This window comes from Arvicola amphibius, chromosome 12 (assembly GCF_903992535.2).
Source record: "Arvicola amphibius chromosome 12, mArvAmp1.2, whole genome shotgun sequence".
NCBI classification, from domain to species: Eukaryota; Metazoa; Chordata; class Mammalia; order Rodentia; family Cricetidae; genus Arvicola; species Arvicola amphibius.
In genome coordinates, this window is record NC_052058.2 from 3,067,691 (window position 1) to 3,080,113 (window position 12,423).

A 12,423-nucleotide genomic window follows, 5' to 3' on the forward strand; every position below is an offset into this window, starting at 1 on the left:
GCTCTCAGGAAACACTTCCCAGAAGATTTCGCCTCAGTGACGCTGGTCCCTTCTTAATCACCACTAATTTCTTAGCTCCAGCTGAGCAGCATCAAGCATCCCAATAAAGCAAGGCTTTGATTTACTAGTTCTGGCTTCTTGTTCATCACAGCTGATTCTTCAGCCCCAGCTAACCAGAACCACCGGATCTTAATTCAAAATAGCAAATGGCCCTGAAGGAGTCTTTAAACCTTCCTCTGAAACTTCACAACCCAGGCCTCCACCCTCTGCCTGGCTCTCAGCATTCCCAGCTTCCAAGTTTCCACAGAAGTAAAACTCAGGTATGACACAGTTACTCTTGAAAAGTTTTAGCATCAACCTCACAGCTGAGCTCAGGTTAGCATGATACTTCAGTGGCTGTCATCTGTCCCTCATAAACCTAACATAATCCCTAGGGTGGGAGAGGTGTGAATCATTTAGTGGTCAAGCAGATGAACTAATCAACATGCGTGGAGAGCGCTTGCCTTCCAAAAGCTCAAACTCCTAACACCAGAGTCACTTCCAGTGCAATGAAGAGCTTGCCATGGAGGGCCTCAGAGAGCGGGGAGCCCCCTCTCCTATCGTTACTACCTCTGGGGCCTGTGCCCACTGGAAGGAATGAAAAGTGAAATCTCACCCCTACCAGCTGCAACACTCGGGAGAGCAGGCCCTGCACCTCACCAGGGCAGCACAATAGAGCCGACCCTGTTGGTGGAGCTGTGGGTGAGCCAGGCTCGAAATCGCGAGCGTGGAACAGCTGTTCCTAATGAGGGGCTATTTGAGGGCCAGCTTCAATGCCCTCTTGGGGTCCAGATTGAAAGCTACAAGACGCGAAAGGGACTTTTTTCTCTGGTTATCTGAGGGGGAACAAACTCACTCTATACTTCTTCGTGACAGTTTTTTTTATTGCTCTGCCATGCTACAAAGTGTCTAGTTTACACACAGACACACACACACACACACAGTCAAATTCTCTGGTAAAGGCAATGTTACAAGGCCCTAATTTCTCAGGGTCATAAAACAGACAAGAGCTGTCCCAAATGACACTGTCAGCTTTTTTATGGCCCAGGGAGGGCCATAGAGGAGGTTTTACATTCTAAGAAGGGAGAAGGGGAGCTCATGCATGATGCTCCATTCCCAGGTTAAAATCTGCATCAGTAAACAGAGGTGAGGGTAGGTGTAGGGAACTAACATCTTTCTGGGTTAGAGCTGGGGTCAGCTGAGGTTAGCACTTTCCCAAGTTGGCTGCAGTAGAATTTGGGATAGCTAATCTCTGCATCAGGAAGGACTAAGAATCAAGCAACCTTGGATGGGCCATAGCCCTATCTTTGATGGTTCTGAATGTGATCTATTTGAAAGATTCCTCTCCTGACTAAATGTCCTGCCAAATAAAAGGTAATGGCAGGGAGCTGGCCTCTAGGCTTTATTTCAGGGAATGCAGTGGAGATTTGACTGTGGGAACCAAAGTTTTTGACTGTGTGACTACATTTTCTCACTGGATATCCCACAAAGTAAGGGGAAAGTCACCCAATAAGCAAAAGAACAAGGCAGGCTTGTAAGTGTCCACAGTCCTTGTGGGGCAAATAGATCCAGCTATGAAGTATGTCCCAGGATATATTCTACATATCAAGACATATATGTGTATACATACATATGTGGTATATGTATGTATATATAATATATATATATATGAAAAGTCATTTTCTTGACCACCCACAGATATATGTGCCCATAAGATTGAGGTGCAGTCATGAGATTACATATACACATCACATGAGATTACATACTACAGTGTAGGTATTGGGAAGAAACCAAGTTGCATTAGCAAAAGTAAGCAACAGTTTCCAGAGTCAATGGTCCTGTAGCCTTACCTAGATAGGATTAACCTCCATAGATAAACACTCCTCTGGTGGGCTGACATCTGGACACCAGTTGTCACCTTCTGTAACTCTCAGAGCCCCTGATATGTCCCCCATTACCCATCTGCAGGGATGTGGTAACATGAGCAGAATAGAGTTGTCACCCCTGTCCATCAATGCCTGAGGCAGGCGGGAGAGCTGACCCTGTGGTCATAAGTATGGAAGAACCATCCCTGACCTCCACCAGGAGCAACACTTGGGAGATCAGGCCCTACACCTCACCAGGGCAGCACAATTGAGCCAACACTGTTAATGCAGGTGTGGGAGAACCTGCCCTGAAAACATGACCATGGGAGAGCTGTCCCCATTACCCATCTGTCTTGTGGTGACAGGGGCAGGGAAGAAGTGCTCTCTCCCCATGCATCAGTGCCAGAGGCAGGTGGGACAGCTGGTCCTGTGGTCCAGCTGCACCTCACCAGGGCAGGACAAATAAAGCCAACCCTGTTAGTGCAAGTATAGGGGAGCCAGCCCTGCAATTGTGACCATGGGCAAGATCTCCCCATTTTCCATCTGGCAAACCAACCCTACAACAGCTCAGACCCAGACCCCAGGTTAAGACTTGGCCTGTCCCAACGTCCACCCATCTATGATCTGTTGGACACGTGAAGGGACCTGATCCACAGACTCAAAGCTGCAGGATCTCCACAACACAGGGAGGCAGCAGGGTTTCCAAGAGGAGTCCTAGTGGGGCCCGGCATGAAATGCATAGTGGAGACCAGGGGCCTCAAACCAGACCGACAACTCTTGCCAATTAACACTTGCGAGTAGAGATACATGGCCAACGTGGTATACAGCTTGACACTGCATCTTTCATTATGAGATTCTTAATTCCTTATATTTTTTCATTTTCCTCATTTTATTTTCTTCCTTTTTTTATCTTGAATTTTGTTTAATTTGGGGTCACTCCAGAAATGTTAGTTGAACCAATAGCCTGCCAATCAACCTTACTTCTGTAAAAAGCAGGATTCTTCATTGGCTTGTGTGTATGCACGTGTGTGTGACATACTTGTGTGTATGCATGTTTGCCTGTGTTGTATATACATGCATGTAGGTACCCATGTATGTACATGGGTATGGAGTAGACCAAAGGTTGACATTAGGTGTCTTCTCAATCAAAAAGTAGAATTCTTTATAAACAAAGAAGTTTTTAAAAACAGAACCAGGGGCTGAGGATGTAGCTCAGTTAGTAAAATGCCTGCCTAGGACACATGAATATCTGGATTTGATCCATAGCACAATCCCCAAGACAGAACCAAGGACTCTTGCTGTGGCCATGTGTTCTACCTTTCTTACTTCTTAGGAGAGCTCATCTCTGTTGAGCAAGAAGCCTCCTAAGAGAAAAACAAGTTCTACAGAGTGCATGGCTACAGACTTTATTATGTATTTGGTGGAAGTAATTGCGGCCAACACAAAGGCAAATGCTGCTGTGGAGAACATTCGGCTTCTTCAGCCAATAGCCTTTAAGATACATGCCCATGTGGGCGTGGTCTCTTATACTATAAATGCAGCTGTAAAGCCTGTGCTCACTCTCTTGCTTCTAGCTGCTAGACTCTGTTCCTGTTCTCCATTTGTGCAGAGGACTGTGATCTATGAGTCTCCCCTAAATAAATAACCCTTTATTATACATAATTATGAACTAGTATGGGATTATTTTGTGACTTCTGCCTTAGCACTGCCTCCTGGTGTTATGGTAAGAACTCCTGGCGCCTTCCCTAGCCATTCATAAATAAACCAATGGGGAAAACATTGAGTTAAGAGAAAGACAGATGAAGTCCTGATTAGTAAACTACACACAATTACTTCCAGTAACTAGATGAGGGGGAAGAAGAACATCTAAATAGCCAGAGATGAGGCAACACCTCTCTAAGCACATGAAAGCAGAGCCCAGCGCTGTCTGATACTCACTGTTCTTCTTGTACATCAGGATTTCAAAGGAATTCATCTCGTAGTTCTCAAAGGTCTGGCGCACCTTTTCAATGGTGTCCTTGTCAGTCAGCTCTCCATACATAAAACTGAAAGTCAACCAGAAAGCTCATTAGCAACTCAGTAAGTATTCATCCACACCAAGCACCGAACACACATACACACACGAATACACATACATACATATACACACATATATACATGCATGTAAACACATATGCACATACAAACACACAAATATGAGGTGAGTGTCTGGGTCTCCAGCTGGAAGGCCCTACTCCCTAGTCTGTAGCCCTTGGAGGCACATTCCATGCCCTGCCCCCACCCAGAGAAGCCCCAGAGACCTGGGAACAGCCCTCCCCCATACCCCTAACCATCCCCACATGGCATCTGTGACAACCAGAACCTGGGCCCCACCTACACCTGGAGGAGTCCCAGAGCTGCATCAGTGACCACCAAAAGCATGGACCTGCCTGCACCCTGTACCAATTGGAGGAAGAAACATCACCCTTCAGAATAGCCACAAACAACATAAAATATCTTGGGGTAACTCTAACCAAAAGAGTGAAAGACCTGTATGACAAGAACATTAAGTCTTTGAAGAAATTAATTAAAGAAGATATCAGAAAATGGAAAGATCTCCCATGCTCTTGGATAGATAAGACCAACATAGCAAAAATGGCAATTTTACCAAAAGCAATCTACAGATTCAATGCAATCATCATCCAAATCCCAGAAAAATTATTCACAGACCTTGAAATAACAATACTCAACTTCATATGGAAAAATAAAAAAAAACAGGATGGCCAAAATAATCCTGTATAATAAAGGAACTTTTGGAGGCATCACAGTCCCTGACTTTAAGCTCTACTATAGAACTATAGTAATGAAAACAGCTTGCTATTGGCAAAAATAAAAGCAGGCGGGTGGATCAATGGAATTGAATAAAGACCCTGATATTAATTCACACATCTGTGAACACCTGATTTTTAACAAAGAAGCTAAAATTATACAATGGGATAAAAAGAGAGCATCTTCAACAAATGGTGCTGGCATAATTGGATATCAACATGTAGAAGAATGCAAATAGATTTGCATCTATCCACACACACAAAACTCAAGTCCAAATGAATCAAAGACCTCAACATAAATCCAGCCACACTGAACCTCATAGAATAGAAAGTGGGAGGTAGCCTTGAATGCACTGGCACAGGAGACCACTTCCTGAATATAATCCCAGTAGCACTGAGAGCAAAAATTAATAAATGGGACCTCCTAAAAACTGAGAAACTTCTGTAAGACAAAGGGACATGGTCTACAAGACAAAACAGCAGCCTAGAGAATGGGAAAAAAAACTTCATCAACCCTATGTCTGACAGAGGGCTGATCTCCAAAATACACAAAGAACTCAAGAAACTAGATATCAAAATACCAAATAATTAAACTAAAATATGGGGTACAGATCTAAACTGAGAATTCTCAACAGAGGAATTTCAAATGGCCGAAAGACACTTAAGGAATTGCTCAACATCCTTAGCCATCAGGGAAATGCAAATCAAAACAGCTCTGAGATTCCATCTCACACCTGTCAGAAGAACTAAGATCAAAAACATCAATGATAGCCTTTGCTGGAGAGGATGTGGGGTAAGGGAACACTCATCCATTGCTGGTGGAAATGCAAATTTGTACAACCACTCTAGAAATCAGTATGGTGGTTTCTCAGAAAATTGGGAATCAATCAAGACCCAGCAATACCACTCTTAGGCATATACACAAAAGATGCACACTCATGCCACAAGGACATTTGCTCAACTATGTTCATAGCAGCATTATTTGTAATAGCCAGAACCTGGAAACAACCTAGATACCCCTCAACTAAAGAATGGATAAAGAAAATGTGGTATATTTACACAATGGAGTATTACTCAGCTATAAAAAATAATGACACCTTGAAATTTGCAGGCAAATGGATAGAACTAGAAAAAAAATTCTTGAATGAGGTAACCCAGACACAGAAAGACAAACATGGTATGTACTCACTCATAAGTGGATATTAGACATAAAGCAAAGGATAACCAGTCTACAGTCTGCAACCCCAGAAAAGCCAAGAAACAAGGAGGAGCCTAAGAGATATATACATGAATGCCCCTGGGAAGGGAAAACAGACAAGATCTCCTGAGTAAATTGGGAGTATGGGGGAAGGAGGAGAACAGAAGGGGAGGAGGGAGGAGAACATGAGGGATTCAGAAGGTTGGGTTGGGAGAAGGACAGAGAGCAAAAGCAAGGGAAGAGATATCTTAATAGAGGGAGCCCTTATGAGGTTAGCGAGAAACCTGACACTAGGGAAATTCCCAGGAATCTGCAAGAATGACCCCAACTAAGAATCTAAGAAATAGTGGAGAAGGTGTCTTAACTGTTCTTCCCCTGTAATCAGATTGATGACTACCTTAATGGTCATCATAGACCCTTCATCCAGTAACTGATGGAAGCAGATGCAGAGTCCACAGCTAACACTGGACCAAGCTCCTGGATTTCAGTCATAGAGAGGGAGGAGCAATAACATGAGCAAAGGGTCAAGACCATGATGGGGAAATGCACAGAAACAGCTGACCCATGCAAGTGGGAGCTCACTGACTATGGAGAGAGTTGGGGCACCTGCATATGACCAAACTAGGCCCTCTGAATGTGGGTGGCAGTTGTGTGACTTGGGAAGTTTGTGGGGTCACTAGCAGTGGAACCGGTATTTATCCCTTACTGCATGAACTGGCTTTTTGGAGCCCAGTTCCTATGGAGGGATGCCTTGCTCAGCCTAGATATAGGGGGGAGTCCTGCCTCAAGTGATGTGACAGACTTGTTGACTCCCATGGGAGACCTTATCCTCTCTGAGGAGTGGATGGGGGTAGAGTGGGGGGAAGGTGAGGGGAGCGGGAGGTGGGAATGGAGAAGGAACTGGGATTGGTATGTAAAACAAAGATTATTTCTTTAAAAATGTAATATATAATTTAAATATAGATTAATAGTAAAAAAGCACATACATGAATACACATATACATTCATGCACATGTCAACACACACAATCATACACACATCAATACACATAAACACACATATACACACAAACACACATACACATGCACATATGAACACACATTCAAACACACATGTCAACACACATACACAAACATGGATACAAATGCACATATGAACACATATGCACACACAGTAAAAACATTAATTGAATTTAAGAAGACTTGTTGATCAAACTGTTTTTTTTAAAGCCTCCATTTTTCCATTTCTGCCCCTAAAAGAACGGCTGGCATACATGGAAAACCGGTAGATCTGGAAATAGAATGAATGCCTCCGTGTACCAGGGCAGGCCCTCTGCTTGGTCGGGGAAGACCCCCGGTGAGCGATAATGCAAACGTAATGGAGGTCATTCCAGACCCTGGGTATGCATCAGTCCCACACGACTGGATTACAAACAGGGGAGGGAAATGTTGCCATAGGCAACACGGAGATGGCAGAAGAGACCATGCCATCTCCATCACGAAGGTGATTGACATTTCAGCCTGTACCCAACTGGGAGGGATTTAAACAATTACATCTTAGACACACAACTCTAGGAGACTTCTGGGAAAGATGACTGCATAAATTTGAATCATGGGTTTTTCTTCTAATTCCTAACAAAATAAAATTGGGGGGAGGGCACAAGAAGTCAACAAACAAGAAAGGAGTAAAACTTGACGCTCTATCTCGAAGACGCAGCTAAGGAAAGACAGAAGGTTCTGCCACTGCTGTGAAGCTTTGTCTTGCCTCCTCACCCTCTGAAAAGGACAACAGCATTGGGTCGGAACACTGAGAGAATAAAATCCTACAAGTGCGTCTACCTGCTGCTCCAGCTGGGGAAAAGCAGCCTCGGAAAGCAAAGGTACGGGTTGTAAAAGAGCAGAGAGAAACCTCAGGATTGGAGGGCACTACCTACGAGCCTGACTCTTAGCATAGGCGGGAAAGATGCCAGGACTGCCTAGTCACCAAGACTCATCCTTCAGGATCAGAATACACCATCAACTAAGTAAGAGGGACAAAGGCACAGGACACTGACAAATGCATGAGGAGAAGGGCAGGAAGTCGTGCTCTCTGACAACACCCCCCAGACTCTAGCACGCATCCCCCACAGATCCCAGGCCTTTCTTTCATCAACAAGGGAAGACTGTGGTGACCTGGCCTCCAGCCTGAGGTCATGCAGAAACGGGGGTGTGGGTTCCAAACCAAGTATTTCCCTTCTCCTGATACCACACACTGAATGTATTCTAGCTTTTCCTTGAAAACTTGATCCAAAGAACCATAGAATTTTGCCCCAAAGAACCTCAAAAAAAAATCATACTCTCAAGTACAATTCCTGACCTAGATCAAACCTCCAGTCAAGCCTGGTGCTGGGCTGGACACTGGACCAAGGCTCACTCCAGGCTTCCCAATGCTGGCACCCTGTATGGAAAGAGTCCTAGGTGCTAATTTTCTGATTCTGGTGCCACTTTGTCTATCTGTGTTCCTTCTAGCCACTGAGAGGTGTGACTGACTGTGTGGACTTCCTTGGAGAGAGGTTCATGTAGTGCCTTAGGCTTTGGAACTGTACTTATAACCTAGATGCCAGCAAAACAGAAAAAGGAGCTTAGAGACATCTACAAAGAAGACCAGATCAAGACTATATCACCCCAACATGGGAACGAGATGGTTTCTGAGACATTTTTCTGGACCAGCGACCTTCATTTGAGACAAATGCTGATACCCACAGCAGCAGCTTCCTCACAGGCAGGCAGAAACCCCATCTGAGCCCCCCACAGACGAAGAGCAGGAATACACACATTTGCCCTAGACTCACAGACATCTCCAGGCTGTAGCTCACTAGTTGATGAACATTGTCTTTCCTGGACACTAGAATGCAAAGGTCTATTGTGCAGAAATAAGAAGAAGGGAAGACCTGCTCTACCAGGAAGGCGGTAAGCACAGACAGGAGGGGAGTGCTCAGATGTTACAGCTGAATGAACTGCTTAGAACTGTACAAAAGAAAAGCTGGCAGAATCAACAAGGCAATGCCTCAGTAAGAAAAGGGGGGAAGCGCCACTCTGGCCACGCTAAAAAGTGAAGCTAACTCCCGAGATTTATCAGTTGCGGATCTGCAGTTGGAGACAGACAGATAAGGGCAGATACTCCGTGGAAAACAGCACACAGAGAATGCAGGACACTCAAATGCATTAGAGACAACATTTCCAAATCTATAACAGAAAGAAAAAAAGGTCAAACTATCCATTATCGGGCTCAACAATCTAGAATTTAACGAACGTCAAATATTGTGCAAACATGTAACAGGTAGCCAGCACTGAGGTGGCTGATCTAATACATGAAAACCCAGGGCAGGGCAGGCATCTCCACACTCCATGGTGAGTTCACGTCTTCATTTAGAGGACTGTGCCACTCCTTAAATATACCACAGACGATGAGGCGGGGCACCCAGAGGCTGTACTGAGCCAAGATCCAGCCACGGCTGCTGGGATTCCTGGCAGGGTCCAGGCTGCATGCTGGCTCAGCGTCTTGAAGACAGCTTTTCCAGCATCCAGACCCAAGGGTACTGAGGTACCCTGTCAGATACACAACTGTGCATGTAATGGAACAACGGACAGAATGAACTATTCTCTAAAGAATTCTCACTGGGGAAAAGATCTATGAATGGGGCTTTACCTTGCAATTACTCTCTATAAAATGTTCATTGAGTTTTAAAAATTTGAGCTGGTGATGTAGCTCAGTTGGGCAGAACGTTTGCTTGCCAACAAACACAAGGTCCTGGGTTTAGTTCCCGGACCTGCATAAACAGGGCATACTGGCACAGGCCTGCGGGTAATCTCAGCACTCGGGAGTCTAAGGCAGGTGCATCAGAAGCTCAAGGTCTTCACTTGCTATCTGGCAAGTGAGGCCAGCCTGAGCTATACAGCTGTGTTGATTTAGTTAATTAATTAAAATTTCTTTCATGGAATCATTAAAAGCTGCATTTTATTTGTATTAAATTATGTTTACTTTTCTATCTCTTACATTAAATTATATCTAAACTTCATAAACTTTTGAGTGCACATCTGTGGTGGTTAAAAAAAAATTGGCTCCCAAAGGGAGTGGCCCTATTAGGTATGGCCTTGTTGGAGGAAGTCTGCCACTGTCGGGTGGGCTTAAAGGTCTTCTTTGCTCAAGGTTCCCACAGTGTAACAGTCAATTGACTTCCTGCTGCTTGCAAGATGTGGGACTCTCAGCTCTAGCACCACAGCTGCCTGCACACCACCATGCTCCCCTTCATGGTCATAATGGACTGAACTCTAAAACTGTGAGCCACCTCAATTAAATGTTTTCTTTATACAAAGTTGCCATGGTCATGGTCTCTTCATGGCAATGAAAACCCCAACTATGACAGAATTTGGGACCAGGGACTGAGGTATCACTGTGATAGGCCTGATCATGTGTTCATTTGGAGGAATTTGGACTTTGGTATATTGGGTTTTGAAGGCAGTGGAATGCTTTAAGCGGTGCCTAACAGGCCATACTAGTAGGAACACAGAGGACCATGGTGCTAAGAGTTCTTTGAACTATGGGGAGGGGGCTCACTCAAGAGGTTCCAGAGGAAAATTTTAGTATGCTACCTAGAGATTGTGCTTGTGATATTTTAGGGAAGGAAGCAGCTGCATCTTGTCCTTGTCCGAAGAGCCTACCTAAGGCTAAGCTGAAGTTTAATTCCGTTGGCAGAAGAAATCTCAAAACAGCCTAGTGTAGACCCTTTCATTTGGATATTAGTGGTCACTCTGGTGAAAATATATCATGAAAGGAGCAAGCTGGGCAAGGAAAACTGTTTGAGGGGAAAGGGGGCACCAGAAAGCAGAATGGAGCTACATCCTGTGTTCAAGGAGACAAACAGATTAAGAAATGGGATAAAGAGAGTGGTGACCTCAGGGTGAGACCCCACCCAGCTAAGCTTCCAACCTGTGGAAAGGAATTAAAGAAAAGTTTGAAGCTGGATGTGGAGGTGCAGATCTTTAATCCCAGCACTGGGAAGGCAGAGGCTGGTGATCTCTGAGTTTGATGACATCCTGGTCAAAGATCAAATTCAAGGACAGCCATGTTTAGGCAGTAAGGGAAACAGAAAGCTGGTGAAGATGTAATTAAACAAGAGGGCCATGTTCTAGCCCTAATGAGCAGCAAAACTTGGCATCCTCAGCCATGTGGTTCTGGCATTGGAGTTAAGGATAGATGAAACAGTTTATAGAAGTTGCCTCCATGCCTAAGGACAGCCACTAAGGCTAGGTGTGTTTCAGGGATGTCCCTAAATGGAGGCCTAGTAGAGAGACCACTGTGTGAAGCTGTGAAGGTGAAGCGTGGATTGCCTTGGAGACCCCAAGCTGTGAGCGATGCAAGAGACCTGGGATCCCTGTCGAGGGGAGCTGCTAACAGGGAGTGGATCCAGCCCAAGAGAAAGACGTATGTCGCAGTCAACAAAGCTGAATGAATTGGAGATGGGGACAGCATTTTGACATCAGGCATGGAGATGCAGAGTTTGGAGCTTGCCCAACTGGTTTTCAGTCTTCCTTTGGTCCAGTGTTTCCTCACCATGCTCCCTTCCCTGTGCGTTAGAATGGTAATACATATCCTGGCCATTATATGCTGGAAGAATGTGATCTACTTTTTGATTTTGATTTTTACAGGGGGATTACAGTCAAGAGATTGCCATGCATCTCAGAAAAGACTCTGGACTCCGGACTATTAAGCATTGTTGAGACTGTGGTAGACTATAGGGGGCTTTTGAAGTCTGACTGGATGCAGTTCTTTCATTATGATATGGCTAGAAGCCTTTGTGGGCCAGAGAGCGGAATGTGGTGGTTTGAAAGAAAATGGCCCCAAAGGGAGTGGCACTATTAAGAGGTGTGGCCTTGTTGGAGGAAGTGTGTCACTGTGGGGGCGGGCTTTGGGGGTCTCTTTCCTCAAGCTTCCCTCAGTGTGGCAGTCAGCTGACTTCCTGTTGCCTACAAGATGTAACAGTCTCAGCTCGGGCATCATGACTACCTGCACGCTGCCAAGGCCTGAACCTCTGAAACTGTAAGCCACCCTAGATTAAATGTTTTCTTTATGAAAGCTGCTGTGGTCATGGTGTCTCTTCACAGTAATAAAAACCCTAACTAAGACAACATCGTCTAGATTTTTCTGTTTTCCAGTCCCCCTCTTACTGACTACTGATTTGTCAGTTGTAGGAAATACGTTCTATGTCTCCTTTGGTTTTTGCCAAGCACTTGCACAAACTGAAGGAGTCATGGCAATAAAACTTCACCAGAAGCAAAGAGCAAGATCAAGTCAATCTTCCTTTGTCCAGGAGACTCCCCAGAGAGCTGCATGTGGGGCACCTACCTGCAGGCGCTACTTTTCTGCATCACCTCTGCCCGGTGGTAGCCAGACAGCTTGCAGAATCCATCATTGCTGTAGACAATGGGCCAGTCCACTATCTGGGCGTTCCCCAACACAAAATTAGTATCTGTTT

General features: G+C 44.9%; 1 protein-coding gene across 2 annotated transcripts in view; it reads right to left on the reverse strand.

Annotated features, from left to right (window-relative positions):
* The window catches only part of Kcnh1 (potassium voltage-gated channel subfamily H member 1), a 289,183-nt gene that overhangs the window by 249,000 nt on the left and 27,760 nt on the right, over positions 1-12,423 (reverse strand). For both annotated transcript variants that reach the window (XM_038349618.1, XM_038349616.1), the window contains exons 2-3: positions 12,294-12,417; positions 3,843-3,949 (exon numbers count right to left, since the gene is read on the reverse strand). In XM_038349618.1, coding sequence (XP_038205546.1) covers positions 3,843-3,949; positions 12,294-12,417 — 231 coding nt within the window. The remainder of the gene's footprint in view (positions 1-3,842; positions 3,950-12,293; positions 12,418-12,423) is intronic.